Here is a 23,293-nt window from a genome sequence, read left to right as displayed (position 1 = left end):
ATGAAGTGGCCTGTGTCTGCATACATGAGATAGTGGCAGTACATTTATTTACATATTGAGGGATTTTTAATTATTTACTGTAAAGATGAGTTCATGCAGATAAAGAACAATTATTTAAACAGTCAGTCACTGACCTATAGATCATTACTTTGTTATGCTCAGCCTCAGTGGTGGAAAACTGAATGGATGTACTCAAGTAGTACTTATGTACCATTTTGAGTTACTTGTACTTGAGTGTTTGCATTTTGTACTACTTTGTAGCTTCTATTTATTTGAGTTAGTTATTAATTTAAGCGTTAGATTAAACCACTGATTTGTGAATCAAAACCAACTATAATCAAAACCCTTCAAACTTATCTGATGCCCCTGCATATAAAAATCTATTTAAAGTAGTTCAAGCCAACTCAACCTGCAGCTGATATAACACTAACATGCCGCTTACACACAGATGCTTCAGTATTAATGATATAGTGATAATACATCTAATTTAATTTACTTTAATCCTTCCAGTGTGTACCTTTACTAAAGTGGGGTTGTTTCATGCAGGACTTTCTCTTGCAATAGAGTACTTTTCACATTATACCGCTTTACTGAAGCATCCCAGAAACATACCACACAGGCTAGATGGCACTGCTGCCTCACTGAAACTCGATGTGTGCATCCTGCTTTGGCTGCACCAGTCTATTCAGATAACCTTCATCTACACGCGTCCTTCACACCCAGACCTTCAACTGCTCTAAGATACATACAGCAGCTAGTACGAAAACAAGTGACAACAAGTTAAAGTGAACGCGAAATGTCAGTGTTGTCTATATATGACGCAGCTGCACCGTTGGCCTTGTAGATAAGACAGAGCCACGGATAAGTTTAGAAAGCCAGACTGCGTGGGCAGTTTCAGAATCTTATTTTTATTTATTTTTTTAAGAAAAGGGAAACGCTTCGTCTACGTTCACAGATGATGTTTAGTGTGTCTATCGGCGCAGATGCAGAACACAGGAAGCAACAATGTGGCCTGCGAATAACGGATGTGCTATTGGCCGCGGAGGCTTGACGTGAGCGGGGGTTCACCGGGTCCTAGCGCCGGTCGGGTTACCTGACAGCCACGTTGGTTATTTATTATAATTATTTCAATTTGTACATAACCCCCACAAATAAACGAGAGTAAACAAAGTCAAGTGGGGTTGCATGGTTTTTTAAAAGATATTTCATGCGAGTACCTTCTTCTGTTGTAAAAGTTATGTGGGGTTGAAAAAGGAACATCTGTGTGTGTTGTCAAGGATGTGTGTTTTTAATAATATTTTATTATTTATTTATTAGATTGTGTGAGATTGTAGTCATGAAATTAGGACTTTACTTTTATTTTTGTATTTTTTGTGACATTAGGTTTTTTTTTTTGGCATCATTTGTTACATCATGTGACATTTTATTAATTTTAGGAAACTAAAAAAAATACGGAAGTGGTTTTCACACTTTATTTTCACACTGGTGTATCTTTATAAACTTGTTTGACAGTTGATTTATTTCTTATTGGGATTTCTTATCACATTATTCAGATTTCTGCACATGTGTATTACTATATAGCACCTTGGGGTATGTATTACATGCCTATATCTAGTGTCTAGATGCCTCCTGGGGGTATGTACAAGCAGATTTCCTCTTTTTGGCAATCACTATTCGTGTATACACTTGCCCACTGGTTAGAGCACCGGTGCTAAACATGATAAATTGTGACTGTAATTGCCCACAGGAGCAGGCGGTGGCGACGGGCGCTATGACCCAGCTGCTCCCTCCTCCATGCAGCAGCAGTCTGCCGCTCCAGAGGACCAGAAATCTGCAGCTCACAGAATGAAGAGATCAAAATGATGCTGCCTCTAAAAAGGGATTAAACGTAAGCAATCTGTCGTCAGCTGCGGTAAATCCGCGACCCGTTACTGTTCCATTTTCCTGTGCAAATATATATATATTTTTTTCATTGACCGGTCTGATGCAATTATCTCGGAAGGTTAGGTTTGCATTGTTGCAACTGCAAGCGAGCTAATGACAGATGCATCGTGCTCACTTTCTCCGTTGCACTAGACGAGTGTTGCAGCGGATGCAGGCAGGCCTTTAATGCGATCTGTTGTTTTTGTTTCTCTCCATCTGCCGGGCTAGTCTGGGCGCCACCTCGCTCGGATCGGCGGCTGGCGGGTAAACACAAGATTTGCCAGCGGGAGTCGAGAAAGGAGAGACATGCCGACATCGCTGAGCATCCGTTGCGCCGCTTGACTGACCATGATGAAGACCGAATCCACATCCAAGAGCACCGGCTCTGGCTCCACGCTCAGGAGCCCATCCCCGCACAGAAACGCGTACGAGGCGGGGATGCAGGCCCTGAAGCCCGTCAAAGACAATGCCGCGAATGGGGACATGCAGGAGGGCCCCCGGGGGCGAAGGTACGGCTCCAACGTGCACCGTATCAAGAACATGTTCCAGCAGATGCAGACCACATCCCCGGCCGATGCGGAGGGGGAGGAATTCGCCAGGAACGCCGACAAATCCGTGCGCCTCTCCCTCCCCAGAGCCGGCAGCCTGAACGAAAACGTGGACCACAGCGCGCTGCTGAAGCTCGGTTCCACCGTGTCCGAGCGCGTCAGCAAGTTTGACACCAAGCCGGAGAACGGGCACCAGCGGGCCTCGTCGCCCAGCTACTCCAAGCTGCAGGAGACCCGCCGCATCTTCGAGCAGCAGCAGGAGAGGCAGCAGCAGGAGAAGCTGGCCACCACCAGGGTCCTGCTGAAGACAGACAAGGCCTCAGGCTTCCAGGATAGCAGGCTGGACGTGGTGGCTCGTTTTAATGGCAGCACCGAGTCCCTGGACAGCCTGGACACCAGCGAAGCGGTGTCCCCTACGGTCAGCCAGCTCAGTGCTGTGTTTGAACGGGCAGCCGAGCTCCGGAACAACCTCCACCGCCTCTCCTCTACACCACCGCTCCCTTCCAGAGGGGTCAGTGCCAAGGTGGGTGTGTTAAACTCCAAGATTATCACAAAGAGGGTCAGTGCCTTTGCATTAGGCAACCAAGAGGAAGAGCTAAGCAATCAGAAGGGTCAAGATGCGTCTCCAAGAGTCTCCAGGGGAAGGGGGACTTCTCCATCTGAAAGCATTAATGGGGGGCAGAATGTTGGCCAGTGTACCCTGACTACTGAACTTTCCGGCAACGTAGGAGAGCCCAACGAACAGAGAGAAAAGACATTTTCAGACGCGGGCGTTGAAGCCAAAGCCGAGGAGGCCGGCAGCACAAGCCTGCAAGGTGACATCCGCATCTCCGTGGAGAATGGGGAAGCCGCTGGTGAGAAGCAAAGCTCTGCAAGGAGCGGTGAGGTGTTCAGGCCGGACGGCGAGGAGGAGGAGGAGGAGGAGGACAGGACGCTCAGAGACGACCAGTCGGGCCGAGACTCTGTGGATATCAGTACCTACAGCGCGGTGGGGGAGGACTTCGGAGGAAGCCAGAAGGACGAGGAGGAAGAGGAGGAAGATGACCGCTACGAGCCAGAGTCCAGCTGCGTGGAGATTTCCGGGTTGCCCACGGAAGAGGACCCGCCCCCTTCGAGGAAGATTCGCTTCAGCACAGACCCCATCAAGGTGAGCAGATATGCAGAGTATTAATAGATTATTATAGATAGGACATCTTTCAGACTCTACACCCAGAGCCATGTTCAATTAGACTTATATTGGGCTCTGAGTTGTACATTGTGTGAGATGTTTTTCATCCTGTGTGTGTTTAGAGGCTCGTTGAACTTGACCTCAAAGCTTATCTGCTGCGTTGCCGTCACAGCCGTCGCCACCGTCAGCTCTTTTAATGAACTCGCTCAACCCAGCAGTGTCAGACTGATGCTGACATTTTGATTTTTACCCTGTTTCAACACTGGGCTTTGCACACTATACACAACACCCTCCCTCCACGGTAGCCAGCTGCTAATAGAAGATCCTGCATTCCTACTGTGCAGCTGACGCGGGCCCCCAAAAGAGCCACGATGTAGATACTTATCTGAACAGCTTCTGTAAATAATTGTTTGGGGGGGGGGAGGAGGAACAAAAGGACCTGGATAATTATCTCTGTCTTTAGAGACGTGGGTACTGCTGCCTTGGAACATGAAAGGTCAGCGGACAGGGTGTGGGATCTGGGCGAGGAATGGAGTGTTTTTGCGTTTGTGTGTGAGAAAGACAGAGGAAGTGTGAGGGGGAAAAAAGACTGTGATCTCCTCTTGGACCAGTGAGACGAGAGAAAAGGACAGACGAGAAAGAGGAGGAGGAGGAGGAGGAGGAGGAGGAGTTGATTTGAAGTGTCTCTCTGTGTCTGGGGATGGTGCAATGATCCGGACAAGAGCATCCGATTCCCCCGAAGCTCAGCTTTGCTGCTCTGATCTGCCTTGAGGTCTGAGGCTTGCACAGGCTCTCACGCACATTCCCACTCACAGAAAGCCATTTCAGTGACTAAGCGCTCCTGTCCCATATCATGACTAGTCAAGTCAAGAAGTTGCTCTTGTTCTCTTCTCATTGCTCCACATCTTTCAGCAGTGATTTCTGACTATAGCTTGATGTTTCATCATTCGATCAAATAGGCCTATGTTTCTACTGAATGTAAACGCTTGTGACGGCAACCTCTCTGATTTGGCTATGAAAGAGTTGTGACTATAATGCAGCAGTACACTTTAAAGGAATAACTTTACATCATGGGGAATGTGCTTATTTTCATTCTTGCAGAGAATTTATCTAAGCTAACAATGAGCAGGCACGTTCAACTTCCTCAACCTTCATTCAAAGGTAAACTAATTATCACCACTCCCTAAAATGTTGAACTATTCCTTTAATGCCTTCTCTATCTTAGCTGAGATTACACAGAATCAACATTTTAACTTCTGCTTTTCCAACAACTCATTGCTGAATTCTGATTGGTGCGTGAAAATATGACGAATGTGATGAAAGCACATTTTCCAACGCTTAAACAGAAATATCTCATCGAAAATGAATCAGTCGGGATCTTTAACGATACGTCTGACAATGTGAAATGGTAAACGTCACTGAAATTAAAGGCAGCCTGGGGAGTTTTTGGCCACCAGAGGTGCTGTGGAGTTTTAATGAGCCACTTACTAAGAGGCCGTCCACACGGAGACGCGTTTTCGTCTAAACGCAGATGTTTTGCATCGTTTTGGCCGATCGTCCACACGAATCCTGTAAACGCATTGCCCTAAAACGCACTTTTCTGAAACCGGGTCCCAGGTAGGGCTTTGACTTTTGCCCAAAAATCATTTCACCCAAAAGTCAGACTCTTGCTTGTTGTTGGCGCGGCCATTGTTTTAGTATAGGCTACAAAATAAGCGTGAACCAGCATGCTAACGTTACCTACAGGAGCCCAGATGACCAACAATAGCCTTGCTAATGAGCTCGCGATTTTACTTCACCAGGCGTTAAAAAAAAAAAAACTCGGAATCTGAATTGAAAACAACGTTTACAAGCAAACACATTTACAAAAAATAATTCCCATACAGGTTCGAATATTAAGAGATCCCTAAAATTCGTTCGAATATCTTCAATTTTTAAAATAATCGAATTATATTCGAATAACGAAGTTCGGAGTCAAAGCCCTAGTGCGTGAAAATATGACGAATATGATGAAAGCACATTCTCCAACACTTAAACAGAAATATCTCACCGAAAATAAATCAGTCAGGATCTTTAACGATACGTTTGACAATGTGAAATGGTAAACATCACTGAAATTAAAGGCGGCCCGGGGAGTTTTTGGCCACCAGAGGTGCTGTGGAGTTTTAATGAGCCACTTATTATAGCTGTCACACACTACGGCCTCGTCCACACGTACGAAAACGATCTTTTCCCCCCTCCGTTTTCCCTGGCATCGTTTCAAGAATATCTGCGTCCACACGGATCCGTTTCAACACGACTGAAAACGCTACTTCATATTCCAGGTCAGTTTCAGAAATTCACCAAAAACGGAGAGAGGAAGAGGCGGAGCATGCGCATAAAGCTTGAGCGCTGCTTACAAATCGGCTTTAGAAGAAACCAAACTCAAGGAGAAATGATATTTTGCCCTGGTAACCCTAATAGGCTCAATATCTTCTCCAGCAGGAACACGAGCATGTAGTCCGCCATTGTTGTTGATGTTGTTACGAGACGTCTCGCGAGCTTATAAGAGGTGGAAGGCTAAGCTCGAGGGGTGTGGCGATGACATCAGTCGAAACGCCCGCATGCGTTTTTCGCCGTCCGTTTGCGAATTTTTCCACCCTGGGACCAGGTTTCAGAAATGTGCGTTTTAGGGCAATGCGTTTACAGGACTTGTGCGGACGATCGGCCAAAACGATGGAAAACACCTGCGTTTAGACCAAAAGGCGTCTCCGTGTGGACGGGCCCTACGTCATCATACATAGGTGACAGAATAGGTGTCATTTCCATTTGTATAAAGAGCAACGTTTATCATAGAGAGCGAGAGCAACAAATTCCACTTCTGGAGGAGGACCAGGTTATGGTTGAGTAGCTGAAATGTCAGACTTTTCGTTTCCTATGTGGTACAATTACCCTTTTACATAGTTTGTTTAATACTTTCATTTCCAGTTACTGAAAAAAACACAGAGAAGAAGATTACTGAGTGATGGAAAAAAAAAAAATAGGTTACAAAGTGTTTAAAAAGACAGCTTTGCAGATGTTTTTATTTAGAAAGAAAGGCAGTCAACATATTTCTCAGGTCTCAAGGATACACTAAATGATTTAACTGTAAGAATATAAATGACAGTCTTTAAGTAAAAACTCTTAATACCTGTAGCAAGCGACGTCTACAAATGAAAATGCTACGTTTTAATTTTTGAGGGGCAATGTGCATGTACGTGTGAGCTAGTTTTACTCATGCTGACGTCTTAATCTCTAATATAAAGAGCCAAAACAATCCCATAAACCCCAAATAAACCGTGCGTGAGCTTTGAATCCCTATCATGCAATTGTGATACATAAAAAAAAGACCTCTTCTATTACCCTTGTGAGATTAAAGGTGGATAGCAGGAGGAAGCATTGTGCGCGGGGTGATAAATAGCCATAACTCATCGGCTTTGATGAAAAGCAGAATTTGGTTGTGACCCTGCATCCGACGCTGGAGAATAACCTCCTAGTGAGCCCTTTCACACTGTATCACTGTGGCCTTTTGTTATGGAGATTGATGCAGGGGTGGATGAGAGTAAAAACGAGTGGAGGGGGGGGGAGGCGTGAGGTCAAATGGGAGGGGCATTCTTATGCAGCTCAAATGTCATGCCACTGTATAACGCTGTCCTTTGGCTTCTCTTCCAAACAGGAAGTGTCCATTTTTAGGGACATATTTCCCCCCACTGTGCAACAGTTCAGCACAATTAGGCCTCCTTGTGTTGACGGCGGGTTGGACGCCTGGGCGCGTGTCTTTCTTTGTCCCTGAACGCTCCTCTCTGTCCGTCTGTGTGTCTGTCTGTCTTACTGCCCTCTCAAACTGGTAAAAAAAAAAAATAGCAGTTCTGCTCGGGGTAGCGTTCACACTCGGCTCTTTGTTTGCTCCTCCTGACACTCTTTCCCTCGCTCCTTCTTTCCTCCCTTTTTTTCGCTCTTTGTCACCAGTCTGCTACTGTTAGTAAAAATAGCAGCATTGTTATCGTCACAGACTCGCCTCGCCTCGCCTTTCAGGGCCGCCCTCCTTCGCGAACACAGGAAGCCGCGTCTCGTGTCTTGTTTATTTGTTCAGCTTGATTGTTTTGGCTTCGTTCTTGTATCACTCGTTATCAGTGTAGTGTAGTTTATGCCTTTTCAATTATTCATTTGAGGTTTTCGTTTAAAAAAAAAAAAGAAAGAACAGATAATCTGTCCTGGATTTGTTCTGTTCCATCCAAACCAGATATAATCAGATTTATTTTTCATGCATCACCTTGCTCGCTCATCACCTTGCCTACTCTTACACTCTCTATGCCCCCCTTTTCCACCGTCACACACACTCACTCATACTCGTGGGTTTCGGCCGCCTACACGACCCTGAACCGCGCTCCCGCCAGCCTGCTCAAACAACACCTATGATTTGCTTTCACAACGTATCATTAGCACAAACAATGACTGTATCTTCTATTGTAATAAACCGAAGGTGTTGAATTTTGGCAAGCACGGAAGGAGGGGAAGGTTGAAATGCCACCTTTTGGCTGATTCTGTTCGCCACACGGGTCAGCCGCAGAGGTATCGCCCAGGGAGCGGTAATACATCACCATATGTCAAAGTACCCTCAAACTGTCTATTACTTAGACTCAGCAGCAGGCTTGCAGTATTTCATACAGTGCATTACTCACAGCAAGGGTAGGGGGTGGGAGACCAGACAGATAATCAACAAGGTCACGCTGCCCCACTTCTCAGCCGTGCTGTGGTGGTGGTGGTGGGTTGCAAGCGTTTATATGCGATGTGCCCACTCGCTCAGGTTGCTGCGACAAGCCACATTATGCAACGTCTCTCGCTCATGATGTCTGAGTGCTGTTTTGTCCTGTCCAACCTGCCATCGCCTTGTCAGAATGAATAACACTGGCTCGAGTGATCGGCGCCCGCTGCAACTGCACCGGATGAACCGGCGAAGATTTATATTCAGCTTCTTTAGATCCTAATGATTAAGTTTACGCTTTATTGATGAAGAATAAGGGCGATTATTGGAGTCAATGGTCGGCCGTTGGCCAGTGTCATGCTGTCTGTGAATGTCTGTGACCCTATTTTGGCGGTGTGTCTCCTAGTTGGACATATGATGGCGGCATTTCAGTCGATTGCTTAAGCTACTGCAGAGCGTGTCGGTCAGAGAGAATCACTTAGAAGTAAGCTTGAGAAGACAAACTCTTGATCTACATCCAATCCGACTTAAAATATGCATTTTTATTTACGACGACACGAACATTTAGAATTCATAAACTCTGCACCAACTGATGTGAGTCAGGAAAGACCAGTTCTGTGCGACGGTTTCTAGCTGCAGAACGTGCGGTATGTGCCGTCTGGCTGTTGGTTGTAGTCGATCTAGACCCAGGTGACTTGAGGTAACGTCGCAGCCAGCCGTCTATTCTTTAAGTCTGACTTTCTAGACTTCATTGTCCACATTGTTGTGTGGCATTTAATACAGCCACTATTTCATGTCGCGTACATGTCACCCATTTTAATGGCACCACTTATAAGTGTGCTTTTAGAAGCTATTGGACAACAAGAGAGGAATAAATTGCGTACGGCTTTGAATATCAGCTCATTGTTGGTTCTAAATGGGATTTGTTCACAGTAAGACATACTGTACGGGGACATTACAGCCTGCTCTAAAATCACAGCAGCTCAGAGAGAGGTAGAGAGAATGAGGACGTGTATGAAATTAAGTATGCAGAATAAAATACAGTATTTATTTTATAATCTCTGTGTGCTTAAGCACAAAGCTGTATAGCATGTAAATCTAGTATAAGGTGCCATATTAAAAACTATAATAAATGAATTATGCAGATAACAAATAACAGAAGAAGATAATGCATACGTTTTGTATATGTTAATATGTAAGGCAAAAACCGTGACGAACCTCATTGTTGTATCACCCTGTAGTGCTATTCAATCCTGGCTGACCTTATTCTCAGGCAGCAGCGTCTTTCCCCCGGGGTCACCGCTAAGCCTAAACATGACTGACGACCAAAGACTGTCCTGCCAAAACTGACAGGCTTTGGTGTCATGCATCCGTTACTATGACGAACCCACCATATCCCTTTTATTGGCCCGACGTAATGGCAGGCAAGGCCACTTCTTCTTTTTTTTTTTTTTACCCTGCCTGCGTGTCGCACATCTGGGATCTGGATTAACCCCCAATTTTTGGAGGATTTAGACTGCGATTACCTGCCACTTGTCTAACCCCGCGGAGGTTGGGGAAAGCGCGGCACGCTCGACAGCTTAATTAACCGCCGTACATGCCTCCTGACCCCAAACAGTGTTGGATTAATCACAGCACACAGAGAAAAATGAGGACCCCAAGGTAGGAGCAGCTATTTCTCAAATATCACATGGTAATAATCGACATAATGCACATGGGCATTGAAGGCACTTATTGAGAGTAGCCGGTGATCTCACATGCCAGGAGCCAGTTGAAATAATAGAAGGAGTAGAATGACTAATACAAATGATGGAAAGTTGGTTGCTGCAGAATCCAGAGAGGGTGGAAAACTCTATTTCTGTTGTGAGAAACCAATGGCACCACCTCCACACATCCAATTGGCTGAATCCAAAATTAGACCTGTTTTTGGAGTCAAGAGGGAGGGAAACACAGCAGTTGACACGCTGCTGTGGGCAGCAGGGGTGGGCGGTGGGTGGGGGTAACGGACGGACTTGCTAGTTAACACCACAGTGTTACCCAATCACAGTGTAGCCAGAGGGCCATCAGCGACGGAGCCACGCCGTAGCAGAGCAGAGGCCTCCGGAGCAGCTCTATCATTTAGCCATCTCTCGCTCTGTCTCCGCAACTGCGTCGTAAAATGGTAGTTGTCACTTACTGGCTGCTTTTAATACTCTTTACAATCCCAAGTGGGTGCTCTTTGCAGAAACAAACACAATCTGTTGGCTGGGTGAGTGGCTCGAGCTAGTTGCCCACAGAGCTTTTGTAGGACATCCCAGGCGCCTGGTAGCAGAGAGAGAGAGAGAGAGAGAGGGAGGGAGGAAGGGAGTTTCCTGGCCATCTGTTAGCTCCTCTGACCTACTATCTGCCACAACTGGAACAGCGTCCTTCTCCAGCTCTGCCCACCCCCCACCCCATCACCACCACCCTGCCTTTAATCCCAATGTTTGTCTTCCAAAGATAGCCACCTCACTGTTACAGGAGTTCGTCTGCCGCTCTGCATGCTAAGATGAGGCTGGGTCAGAGGTTGCATTGTGCAGGATCCCAATTAGTCTGTCTGCCCCGTGCGGGATCATTGTCTCGAAGGAGAGGGGGGAAAATCCTCCAGCTGGAAGCGAAAGTGTTAATTCTATCAGCGAAGGCGAGACTTGAGTCCACCCTAAAAACTTTCCCATGGCCGCTGGGCACGACGCACGTGCAGACAAAGGCCGCGTTTCCAGTGCCACGTTAAATGCCGTTTGATCTTCTGCAGCGCTGTGGGCGTAAAAAAAAAAAAAAAAAAAAAATGAGGGCACCGCAAGCCACCAGCTGTGGCCTCTTGATCTGTACACTCAAGGAGCCAAGCCAGTGCCACGTGAGAGTGTGACAGCGGCACGCGGGCCAGGAGTGCGCTGTTGTTGTTGTTTTGTGCTCCGTTTGCTTGGGATGCGAACAGTGTATTTTGTGCGTCTGTAATCCACGTTCGGTTAATCCGTCTAAATACAAAGGTAACCTAAATCAAAAGCCATTAGACTTCCGTGCTGCTCCCATGCCATCGGTCACGAGCAGCGGGGTCAGGTTCGGCGTAAACTAAAACAGCAGTTCGAGAAATAGCATTGGTTTTAATGCAATTTATTATTTTGGGATTACATTGTTGTTGTCTCTTCCTTTTTGGTTGAATTACTTTGTGCATTAATGATTAAAAAGAGAGTAAACCCAATATCTGAAAGCTTCTCAACTCTTTCTAGTTTGGCTTGATACCATTTTAACATAATTTTATATCGGTAACGAAAGCATACAAGTAGGGGCAGAGGCTTGTGTGGCGTTCAACGATGCTTGAGAATACAATGATGCTGAATGCGTTTCGAGAGAGGAGGGGCCTGGTTTTTATTTCAAAGGAGCTGTCAAAACTGACAGGCTCTTTACTGTGGGGTTGCCACGGAGACGGGGCCCATACTGTACGACCGACCGGAGAGCAGCAGCGCCCGGGCTACGAGATGCTACTGCGTGACACAGATGGACAAAACGGAGCGACCGGACACGACACGCGAGAGATGGAACAAAAGAAAACAAAGGCTCGAGGAGAACGTGTGGAGAAAAAAAAAAAAGCGTGGCGGAGATTGTGGCGAGAGGAGAAAATTAATGAAATAAGTCAAAGAACGTGTGAAAGGAGCAGGTCCGGCGCTGAATTAGTGGAGCTAGTGGAGCGTGCAAGGTGGTGCATACATAATCACCTCGGAAAAGACTGAAAGTGAGGCTTTTAAAGATTCAGCTTACTTCTTCTCTCTCTTTCTCTCTTTCTGTCTCTGTGTGTGTGTGTGTGAGGCCTGTGAGCAGCTGCAGAAGGCCTCCATTAGCATGCTGGAGGTGGTTATGTAAACTGTCATGCTGTTAGACCAGAGTGAATGTGGGAAGTTGAGCCCTGAAAACAGAGGCCTCTGTCTCCTTGAGAGCAGCTTCAGTGGTTTTGCGATTGATTTTCCCCGAGTGTGTTTGATACGGATTACCGCTGTGAAGCGACACAGCTCCGAGGGCCTCGAGGAAATGCTGCGGCTGTCTCAGCTGGAGCGGTCAATGAATCTGAATTGCATTACGTCTGCGTTAACGGTGGTGGTCAGTTATTATCAAACCGTGAATCCTTGCTTGTCTGTCTCGGCTGCATCACCGAAACCTCTGAGCATTTGGTATTTGGTTTAGCAAACCTGGAAATAATGAATGACTGAACTTCAGTGAGTCCTTTCACATGATGACAGAAATGGTTGAGTTGCGTTACTTCTAAATTGAACAGACTAAACTAATTTTACCATTTGTGTGAGCTTAAGATGGTCATGTACTAATAATAGTCTGAAATTAATTTTTTATGAAGTAAGCTGAGATACTGGCATCAAAATCTGAATCACTCATGCACGCATTCTAGAGATTCTGAAGCATTCAATGGTCTCCTTGGTGCACAGGAAGTGACTCTGTTCTCAGTGGCGGTTACTATATTTGGAGTAAATGCAAGAAGAAGCCGGGTGTTTAGCTGAGAAGGTGACAAGTTACCATAGCTAAGGCTCACTTACAAAAGAAAGGACCCAGGGGCTACTACTAGCCTTTATGCTAAAAGGAAAACACATTTTCCTTTGAATAAACTGAACTGCACAAACATTTGCACGGCCTCTCACAGACTTTAACAAAGAGATTTAAAATTCCTTTAACACAGCTAGTGGAGTGCTGTTTTTTTACGTGTTTCCTGTAACGACCGGGCTAGCAAATCCAACCTTGATTGATTAGCTCCGGTGGCTTTAGAAGGCTCCATCTACGCATGTTTGAAAGCAGAGCTGAAGCCAGCACTTCTACTGGTCGAGGAAAGATGCACAGGTAGGGAGGCATACCGTTTAGAAAAGAGCTTTTGCGCCAGTGTTGGATCAGATTGGGGGTGGGGGGCAGATCAAGACATGTCATATGAAAACACATCTTCGTTGTGACTTAAAATGTGACTCTTATCCCGTCTCCTCCTACAGGTGTTTGCCACCTATCCCAACGAGGACTACGACAGACGTAATGAAGACGTGGATCCCATGGCGGCGTCCGCTGAGTACGAGCTGGAGAAGAGGGTGGAGAGGCTAGACCTGTTTCCTGTGGAGCTAGAGAAAGGTAGTGCACATTAGGAAATTAGCCACAGAGCAACGCCGAGTCATAGGAAGGCATTTAAATGTCTAAACTGTCACTTTGTGAAAAATCGTACAATTAATTACTTAAAGCAAAAGCGCAGAACGTTTGTCTCCCCCTTAGGGCAGTAAGAGGAATTACACAAACACTGCTAATGTGAGTGACGTACAGTATGTCTACATTCTAAAGTCTTTTTTCCATCTGTTGATTAATTAGTTTTAAAAGGGCTTAAATGTTACAAACCTTCAATTATATGTAAAAGTCCCGCGCTGTTGCTTTAAGTTAAATTCCCGACAGTGTTCACCAGCTGCCGTCTGCCAACCGTCTGTCTTCGCGGAAGGCAAAGTAAGTGCAGCGGTGCAAATTCTTACCTTCCCTTTCTCCTCACTTATCCATCATTCCAGCATCTCTTCAGCATATTAATATATGTATAGAGGAAGACTATATTTAGAAGCACGGCAGGTTACATGGGATACCACTTGTGACCGTGTTTAATATGAATGATGTGCTCATGTGTGTTCTGTCTACATTCATTTAGCCATGGATAAAAAGGCAGAAACTGTGGTGAGAGAAGAATCCGCTCTTAAGATTAATGTGTTACTCCAGCATCAAAACGACGTGGTAATCTGATCTAGCTTTTAAGTCGCATCAAGAGAAAAATAGCATTTTATTATTCGAGACCACACGAAGGCCGGCTCTTGTTTTGTTTGTGAGATAAGCAGGAGCTAAGTCATGCTTTCATTGCAGCTATAATTCCATTAGTTTTCAGTTTTAAAATGTACCAAGAAAAAAAAAAAAAAAGCCCACATCACTCCTGATCCTTACATGGCCTCTAGTTAGTGTTTTGATTGGTTTCAGATCCCACTGCTTCTTTTTATGGACTTTCTCCTTACTGTGGTAGATTTGCTGCAAGGTTTTCCTACATATCCACCGAAGACCCCCTCATTTTCACACAGTGCTGCTCACTGTACCAAAAAAAAAAAATCAAAGAGATTCTTCAGCTGGATCAGAAAAATCTTTTTATCTTGGGTTTTAACCAGAACCGCTGTCGGCTACGGATACTTCTGCCCTATTAAAACAAACTCTTTTTAACTGTTTAAATTGTGAGCTCTGTTCCTGTAACTGTTTTATTTCTTAAGGTAAAGCACTTTGAGCTGCAGGCACGATATACGTATGCAATATAAAGACTGTAGGCTGCTACAAGATTAGTTTATTAAATTGTACGGTGAATCACTTAAAGCTACACTATTGAACAAAAGCAGTGCAAGCAGTGCTAACTAAGAGTGTTTCTTTGGTTTGTTTATGTCATGCATGAGGATGCATATAAAGGAAGCATGAAGGAAGTACTCATTCCTGTCGCTGCTTTCATGCTCTTCTGCACACCGAGAGCTGATGGCTGTAGTTTTCAATGTAATGGAAACAAAAGCAGTAAAAAAAGAAGAGCGGTAGCAAGAAAATATCAGTGCAAACGGTGCACTATTTAAAATATTGGCTGTGTTGATGTTTTTTCTGGGTTTTGGTGACTTTGAATTTCAACCTAACCTTGCTCACATGAAAAAAAAAAAAATGTTATTGCAGAATTATTAGCCGACATGTGGCCTGATTTTCAGCCGCAAAGAGCTGCAACAGTGCTTCACACTTGACTCTATATGATGACGGCGATATGATGAATCAAACTCAGCCAAACCTGTTTAACAACTTAAAACTAGTCTGGTGTTTCTGCACTCTTTCAGATGGCGATGGCCTGGGCATCAGTATCATCGGGATGGGTGCTGGCGCCGACATGGGCCTGGAGAAACTGGGCATCTTTGTCAAGACAGTCACAGAAGGAGGCGCAGCACACAGGGATGGCAGGTATGTCAGTTTATGCTTCAGCCTGATTGCTGCCCTAAAGAAATACTTAAGATACTGAAAAATCCTGCTTTGTAAATTATATTTAATCCTGAGGTTAGCTTCAGGAGTTTTAGTTGCATTGCCAGGAGTGGATGCGATTGTCCCACTTGCCTGTATTGATTCCTGGCAACTCCACATGCTGCCAAGAATGAGGACTTGTAAATGGAGTGCTGCTGGAGTGTGGGCTTAGGAATAAAGAGGATGAACAAAGGCCACTGCTGAGCTATTTGTGTAAACCCCTAAACTGTCTCCCTCAGGATCCAGGTGAATGATCTGATTGTGGAGGTGGATGGGACCAGTTTGGTGGGAGTCACCCAGAACTTTGCCGCCTCCGTGCTCAGGAACACCTCAGGAACCGTCAAGTAAGAGTCAATCTGAAGAGTAGCATTTCTATTGCTTTGACTCAGTTTTACCCCAAGAAATAAAAAATCATCTAGTTTTATTAGCCACCTCGTTACGGAAATCTGTTAGCTGGTTCATCGCTTTGGTCCATACTTAAGTATCCCAGCTCAAAACGTGTACGGTGCTTTGATTTATTTCTTAATGCTAATATTCTGACCTGCAAAAATAAAGACATGCCGATTCAGCCTCAGCTTTAACTCGTGTTTAGTGCTAATTGGCACACAACTGAATGCTAACAAGCTAAATTAGCACTAAAGATTTTACCTGCTACACCTCAGTAAGTCCCATTAGCTTCAGCTTTACCTTGTGTTTAGCAAATGTTAGAATGCTAACATGCTAAACTAGCACTTAAAATCTTGCCGAACTTAAGACATCCCCATCAACCTCAGCCTTACTCTGTGTTTACTGCTAGCTAAAAAAACGCTAGCTAAAAAAAACTGCTAGCTAAAAAAAATGTTAAAATGCTTCACACTCTCATGTTAGCCTCAGCTTAAGTGTCAATTAGCAAACAAAAAACTAGAATGGTGTAAATGGAAAACTTTATCTGCTAAGCAAGCAGCAACAAAATGTTAGCATCACCATTGTGAGCTTATTGACGGTGTTTTGATTTATTTCTTAATGCTAATATTCTGACCTGCAAAAATATAGACATGCCGATTCAGCCTCAGCTTTAACTTGTGTTTAGTGCTAATTAGCACACAACTGAATGCTAACAAGCTAAATTAGCACTAAAGATTTTACCTGCTACACCTCAGTAAGTCCCATTAGCCTCAGCTTTACCTTGTGTTTAGCAAATGTTAGAATGCTAACATGCTAAACTAGCACTTAAAATCTTGCCGAACTTAAGACATCCCCATCAACCTCAGTCTTACTCTGTGTTTACTGCTAGCTAAAAAAACGCTAGCTAAAAAAAACTGCTAGCTAAAAAAAAAAATGTTAAAATGCTTCACACACTCATGTTAGCCTCAGCTTAAGTGTCAATTAGCAAAAAACTAGAATGGTGTAAATGGAAAACTTTACCTGCTAAGCAAGCAGCAACAAAATGTTAGCATCACCATTGTGAGCTTATTGACGTGCTAATGTTGCCATTTTGTGGTTTTCTAAATGCCTTAGCTGTGACCAGGACATGTGTTTTATTTAACTTTCAGTTGGTACAACTTGCTGTGACATCTAGCATTCTTCCTTCAAGAGATGGTTTCCTTTTTATATATATATATATATATACAGTATACCCACAGCCACGCAAGGACTGACTTCTACCACATCCTGCCCATTCAGTTTACCAGACGTTAGATTTATATCTCAAGTCTCACAGGGTCATGATTATACCCTTTAGCAGTGAAAGGCTCCTTTTCGGAGACAGTCTGAATAAGGGTCCAAGGTTTCCAACGCTGGAGCCACAGAAAACACGTTATCAGTAACAAATAGAGTTGGCATCAAAATTATCTTTTAGAAATGCCAGAGAGCTATTCGTAGCCTTTGCTCTTTGGAGTTTTGGTGGCGCTGCCGGCTCCTGTGTGCTCCTTTTGTCGTCTATGCTCATTCATAATTCAGGGTTTCGTGGTCAGAGCTGTTGGGATAATTCTTAGCGTTGTGTGACTGGGTGAAGATCAGAGACCTCCATAGATAGCTCATGCATTATGGATCTGATAGCAGCAGTGTCGACGAAGGGCAACAGAGCTCCGACCTATTCATAAAAAAAAAAAACGCCAGGCAGACAAATAGACTGGGACAGGAAGTGTGTTTGTGAGCATTTAATTACCCGTTAGTGCTGCAGAAATTGAAAGGCTGCAGTGGCTGGCTTAATAACCGTTTGTGGCTTTGCCGGGGATTCACTGTACAGTACTTTTCCCTGTTTACGGTCTGCTTTAATTGGACAGGGATTTGAAAGCCTCAATCAGGAAACATAGATCAGCCCGTATAACCAACTGTACAATGAGCTAAAAGCAACGCAGTGTTGAGGGTATGATTTTAGTCTGTAGAGAAGGGCTGTAAACAGGAAGCCATTTTCTGCCATCAGAGAGCCAGCCACATTCCTAACTGCATTAATACATTACACTATACCAGCTCCTGAAGGCTGCATTCAGTGTATTACACTTTTTTGTCTTAATGGATGTATAAAGTGATAATACAATCAGTGATGGGGGCAAAAACACTGACAGCTTGGATTATTTAGAATTCAATAACAAATAAAGGACTACTTCAGTCAGTCCTGACTGAGCTGATTGATGTCCCGACGCAGGTTTGTGATCGGGCGAGAGAAGCCGGGTGAACAGAGCGAAGTGGCCCAGCTCATCCAGCAGACCTTGGAGCAAGAGCGCTGGCAGAGGGAGATGATGGAGCAGCGCTACAACCAGTACATGGACGAACAAGAGGTCGGTCTTAAAAAACAAAACACTATTGGTCCGAGACACAAGTGGGACGGGCTACATGGACAGTAGTATTCCTCAGTAATCAATCAATCGATCAATAAGAACAAACTGACCCAATCGAAAGAACTTGTCAATCAGATTGAGGGGGGTGGTGTGAACGCACGGAGGGCAGAACTGCTTTACACATGTCAATATAGCTCAATTTTGATTAACGTTTTAGGGCACGGTTTCAAACATACAGCCCGCGGGCCAAAAGTGGCCCACCAGAGGGTCTAATCTGGCCCGTGGGATGAATTTGCAAAGTGCAAAAATTACATTGATGACACTTACTGCAATTTTTTTCTAATAAAAGTAGCTGCTATTCCAAGGTTTCACACAGTTTTAGTAAGAGCTGTGGACATAACACGACACAGAGACCTAGAACTGTACAGAAATTACACTTCTTTTTCTTAAGAAATGTCCGGTTGTTCATTGCATGTTTTGTAATAGTGCGGTTAATTTAATGTAAACACTTTCATAATGTACTTCTTTGCACTAAAACAAAGAGAAACATTTGGAGTTGTCATTATTTATAGGTTAATACACTATTGTGTTACTGGTTCGGGCCCCTTTGAGATCAAATTGGGCTGTATGTGTCCCCTGAACTAATCAAATGTGTTTGACCCCTGTATTAGGGCGTCTAAACACATACTATAAATCTGCAAAGATCATTTTATTAAGCGTCCATGCAAACCGTAACCCTAACCCTGAGCTCAGTCGGTTTGAACAAATATTGTCCACATAAACTTGGCCACAGATGGTGTAATGTGTGTGCACATGCACAGTGGAGAAGTGAGGGTGCAATGCTTACTAATCCAGCTTCCTCCCTCCCCTCCCCCTCTACTTGCATGCATGCACACAGAACACTTCAATCAAATTATCAGATTTTTATTTTCGTACAGGTGTTAAATTCATTACAAGAGTCCTATATTGTACCAGGACATATAGTCCTGCACAAACCCCAATACTACCCTAAAATGAAAAACATGGCTTTTTTTTTTTTAAATCCTCTGTTGGCCCTGTGTGTCTTTTAGGATTATGAAATGTACCTCCATCACGAACACTAGCAACCATCTTTATTGTGGCACGCGTGCTGTGTGTACCTTCTGAGGAAAAACCACACAGAGATATATGCAGCTCGTACTATCGACACGATCAAACGGCGGTAAACCGTGCTCCGTAACGTGCTCGAATAAGGATGAGTCAGATTTTGTGTCCTCGCGTGCCCTATCGTGTCTCACATTTACTTTGGTTTGAGTTTACATGAAAGGAAGACGTCCTCGAAAAGTGCCTCTGGCTCCATTATAATAACGGAGAGGATGTTGCCCCATTAGTAAACATGGTGAGGGGTGGGTGGTTCTTGAAAAGCACTAGGTTGTATAATAGAAAGTGTGGAGTGGCGCTTGAGTTTTGCGCCATCTAGTGTTCATTTGGTATCACAGAAGAAAATTAAGACAACCATTTATTTGTGTCTTCCTGTTTTTAATGGCAGGAATCATATAGATCTGACTTTACCTCAGAGAAACCAGTACCTAATGTCTAAAAAATAAATTTAAACAGTAAATTCAGATATCTCTGTATAAGGTACATCAGTTTCTGTGACTTTAAGAGGATAGTTAACTAAAAAAAGAAGACAAACAGATTAATATTCCCTCTGTTATTTCCAGTAGGGCTTTTAATTGTCACTAGAGGACGTTGCTCCTGTCTCCTATGCACAAATGTGGCGGAAGGAACTTTATAATGATACTAAACAAAGAGAGGTTCCTCATAAATAATGAATCAGCATGTTTTCCTGTCTTCCTAAACTTGACTTCATCCCCGCAGGGTGGAGAATACGGCACAGACGAGGAAGAGGATGACGACGAGGAGGCCAGTCCGCCGTATCCCAGCGCCATCGAGGTGTTCGACTTGGCGGAGAACGAGGACATGTCCCCTCTGGAGACGGACCCTGAGAAGCTGGCCCATAAATACAAAGAGGTGAATCCCTTAAGTGGAACGTTTCCTCTGTAATCACAGCTTGTCGTCCCTGGTGTACCTAACATGAACACGTGTATTTAAAATGGTCTCGTTCTTGCTTCAAGCTCCAAATAAAGCACGCGGTGACGCAGGCCGAGATCCAGCAGCTCAAGAGAAAGGTAATGATTGTTTTAGATCATTCTGTAGGAAGAAGGCGCGTGTGTTATTGACTGGCACTGAAATGGATTCTTCGCTCGTGTTTCCAGCTGCATCACGCGGAGCAGGAGAAGCAGCGCTGGCGCATGGACAAGGCCCAGCTGGAGCAGACCCTGCAGGACAACAAGGAGCGGATGGAGAAGCTGGAGGGCTACTGGATGGAGGCTCAGAGCCTGTGCCAGGCGGTGGACGAGCACCTGAAGGAGACGCAGGCCCAGTATCAGGCCCTGGAGCGCAAGTACAGCAAAGCCAAGCGTCTGATTAAGGAGTATCAGCAAAAGTAAGAGCGGTTTAACTCCAAAAAGACGAGTAGAGTCGTGTGGATATGTTGCGTTTGGGCTAAAATGCCGTCATCCTTAAACAGGGAGATCGAGTATCTGAAGAAGGAGACCCAGCGTTGTGCACAAGTCGGGGCCGAGGCCTCTCTTCTGAAAGAGGAGTCGGGACAACTCCAGGAGCAGGTGCGTAGCTTTCATACTCAAAGCCCAGATAAAGTTAAAGATATTTGTTCTTCCTGGCCTGCTATATTAAAAACTGAATACACCGATCAGCCACAACATTAAAACCACTGACAGGAGAAGTAACCACCATTAACCATCTTGTGACAATTCAGTGTTCTGCTGGGAAACGTTTGGATCTGGCATTCGTGTGGATGTTCCTTAGACATGTACCACCCACCTAGACCAGACCAGGCACCCCCACCCCATAGCAATGACACTCCTTGATGGCAGCAGCCACCCCCAGCAGGATGCGCACACACACAAGGAAATCACCAAAGCCTATTCCCAAAACTGCCAAGAGAGAATACAATATAAATTCCACTGTTGCAGTACTTCTCCTGGAGCAAGAAGCAAATTTTATTTTGTATTTGCTGAAAAATTTATCAAGTTCCCTTACGCCAGAAGAGACAACGCGCTTTGAAGAACTTTTAATCTGTGTCGAGACGTACGAGAATCTCTGTCTCAGGCCTGCAGCCATTTAAATCTTAATGTAGATTCCTCGTGCACGTCTCAGTACGGAAATTTCAATTTCTGTACCGTTTGGCCCGCGGACATTCAGCCATAAAGGAAGTATTTTCAACGGTGGTTTTGTAGCCCATTGAGATTTTTTTGTGACTGTGCTTTTGCAGCGTATTCTGACGTTAGCTTTAGCTGGAAGGAAACTTTAGCTGCAGCTTGAGGACATGCTATTATAATTGGCCCCAAAATCCCAACATGATTCACACTGCTGTTGCAAAATATATAACTACATTATCCTCTCTCTTTCTTTCCTAGGTGGCCGACCTGGAGTGCAGGGTGGAGGAGCTGAAATCTGAACCTTTATAAAAGCCTTTCCCTCCCCTCCCCTCCCCTCCCCATCACATACAGAACTTCACCAGATGAAGGAGTGTTATCGTACTTTCAACGAACTGCATCTCTCGTCTCCAACTCGGGCTTGGTTTTCCGGTCGCATACTGTCCATACGTGTCCTCAGGCTCTGTCCGTATTTCAGCCACTTAACCCTTTTAACCATGTTTTTTCTGTTTACGGGAAGGCGGAGAGCAGGTTTAGCGTACACGGACTCTTGTCGAGCTCTAGACATGCCGTTCCTTTTTAATTCAGTATTTAATCCCTTCATTTGTGGTTTTGTGACAGGCCAGGCTGTTGCGTTTTAATTGCCAAAAAAAAAAACAACAAAAAAACAAAAAACAACTAAATCCTTTCTTTCTTTCTTTCGCCTCGTTTCGTGACCTTTTTTTTGTACAGATGTGATACTGTGTGGTTTAACAATCAGTTTGGTTTGTAAAAAAAAAACAAAAAACTTTTAATGTGTATAACATTTAACATAATATAAACTAATGAGATAGAGGGTTGATGTATATTTTATGTGATGAGTACATTGAATGGAGATTGCACTGAAAGAGGACGTGAACGTGGTGCTTCACTGGAACGGAGGAATAAACGGGAACAAGTCTGACGCGTCTTCACAAACTGTACAAACGGTAACCCAACCTTTGTAGGGGTCTTCACACATAACCCTGAGAGCCACCTGCTGCCTACCTTTCAGAAGTGTTTGTGTTATTTTCTACACACCGAGACTCTACAACGAGCGGACAGTCCTCTGATTTCAACCCCTCGCTTCTTTCAAAAAAAAGAAAAGGACAAAAAAAAAAAAAAAAAAAAAAAAACAGGACCAAGGAAACAAGCCTCCTCCTCCACAACTGCTGTGCCACAAATGACGATGGACCTTTCTTGTCCCCTCTCAAATGGATGTTTGTCAAGGACTTGTGTAACTAGTTAGGACTACTGATGTGAGAACCATTACTGGACTGGGGTGTTAAAAGAATCCGTTACCAGCAGCAAAGTCTTAGATTTAACCAGCAGCTGCACTTGACACCGCTGTGTGTAGCACATGGAAAAACACTGCCAGGTTTTTACCTGTTTCAGTTTTACGCACAGTTTAAGTCTACTCGTGTCAACTGTCATACCAGTATGTTTGTATAGTTCGGGTCAGACTGAAATATTTTAATTTTACTTAATATTTATAATAACATAGTCAAGGTGGAAATATGAGCTAACACGAACAAAAACTGAGAAGAATCAATGCAAGGAGTCCAATAGACAGAGTAATACTTGTGTCATGTAAAACATGTAGTAGATCTGGATGACTACGAAATTTAAGGTTACTTAATTGAAGAAAAAAAAAAAAAAAACAGGCATGAGTATTTTCATAATCTTAAGGCTTGTACAGTGCACATGCATTTGCATTGTATGTTTTGTGGAATAAATGGTCAACAGTGATTGCGGTGGAATCGCGTGTTTTTATTTTAACGCAAGGAGACGCAGACAAGAAGCATTGTCTGGCTACATTCATACAAAATTATCAACTAGGGATGCACTGAAAAATTTCGGCCGAAAATTTTTGC

At 44.3% G+C, this 23,293-nt stretch overlaps 1 protein-coding gene across 1 annotated transcript; it reads left to right on the top strand.

The window, feature by feature from the left end:
- The first annotated feature begins 1,837 nt into the window (after positions 1-1,837).
- Positions 1,838-23,168, top strand: LOC311504447 (neurabin-2-like). Its single transcript, XM_084567547.1, has 11 exons — positions 1,838-1,888; positions 2,152-3,618; positions 13,363-13,495; positions 15,244-15,364; positions 15,661-15,765; positions 18,048-18,180; positions 20,041-20,193; positions 20,298-20,351; positions 20,439-20,668; positions 20,753-20,849; positions 21,663-23,168. Exons 2-11 carry the CDS (start codon positions 2,272-2,274, stop codon positions 21,711-21,713), a joined length of 2,424 nt encoding a protein of 807 aa, XP_084423673.1. The 5' UTR covers positions 1,838-1,888; positions 2,152-2,271; the 3' UTR covers positions 21,714-23,168.
- Positions 23,169-23,293: the final 125 nt, after the last annotated feature.

This window comes from Chelon labrosus (genome assembly GCF_963514085.1).
Source record: "Chelon labrosus genome assembly, chromosome: 19".
Lineage (NCBI taxonomy): Eukaryota > Metazoa > Chordata > Actinopteri > Mugiliformes > Mugilidae > Chelon > Chelon labrosus.
This window is presented reverse-complemented; position numbering and strand designations above follow the sequence as displayed.

What these genes read in the sequence shown, in the direction of transcription:
- LOC311504447 (XM_084567547.1), top strand. Translation starts at nt 2,272, where the DNA reads ATGATGAAGACCGAATCCACATCCAAGAGCACCGGCTCTGGCTCCACG. An exon ending in GCAGCACACAGGGATGGCAG is followed by an intron (nt 15,365 to 15,660) that starts GTATGTCAGTTT and finishes TGTCTCCCTCAG; the next exon opens with GATCCAGGTGAATGATCTGA. An exon ending in TGGCCCATAAATACAAAGAG is followed by an intron (nt 20,194 to 20,297) that starts GTGAATCCCTTA and finishes TCTTGCTTCAAG; the next exon opens with CTCCAAATAAAGCACGCGGT.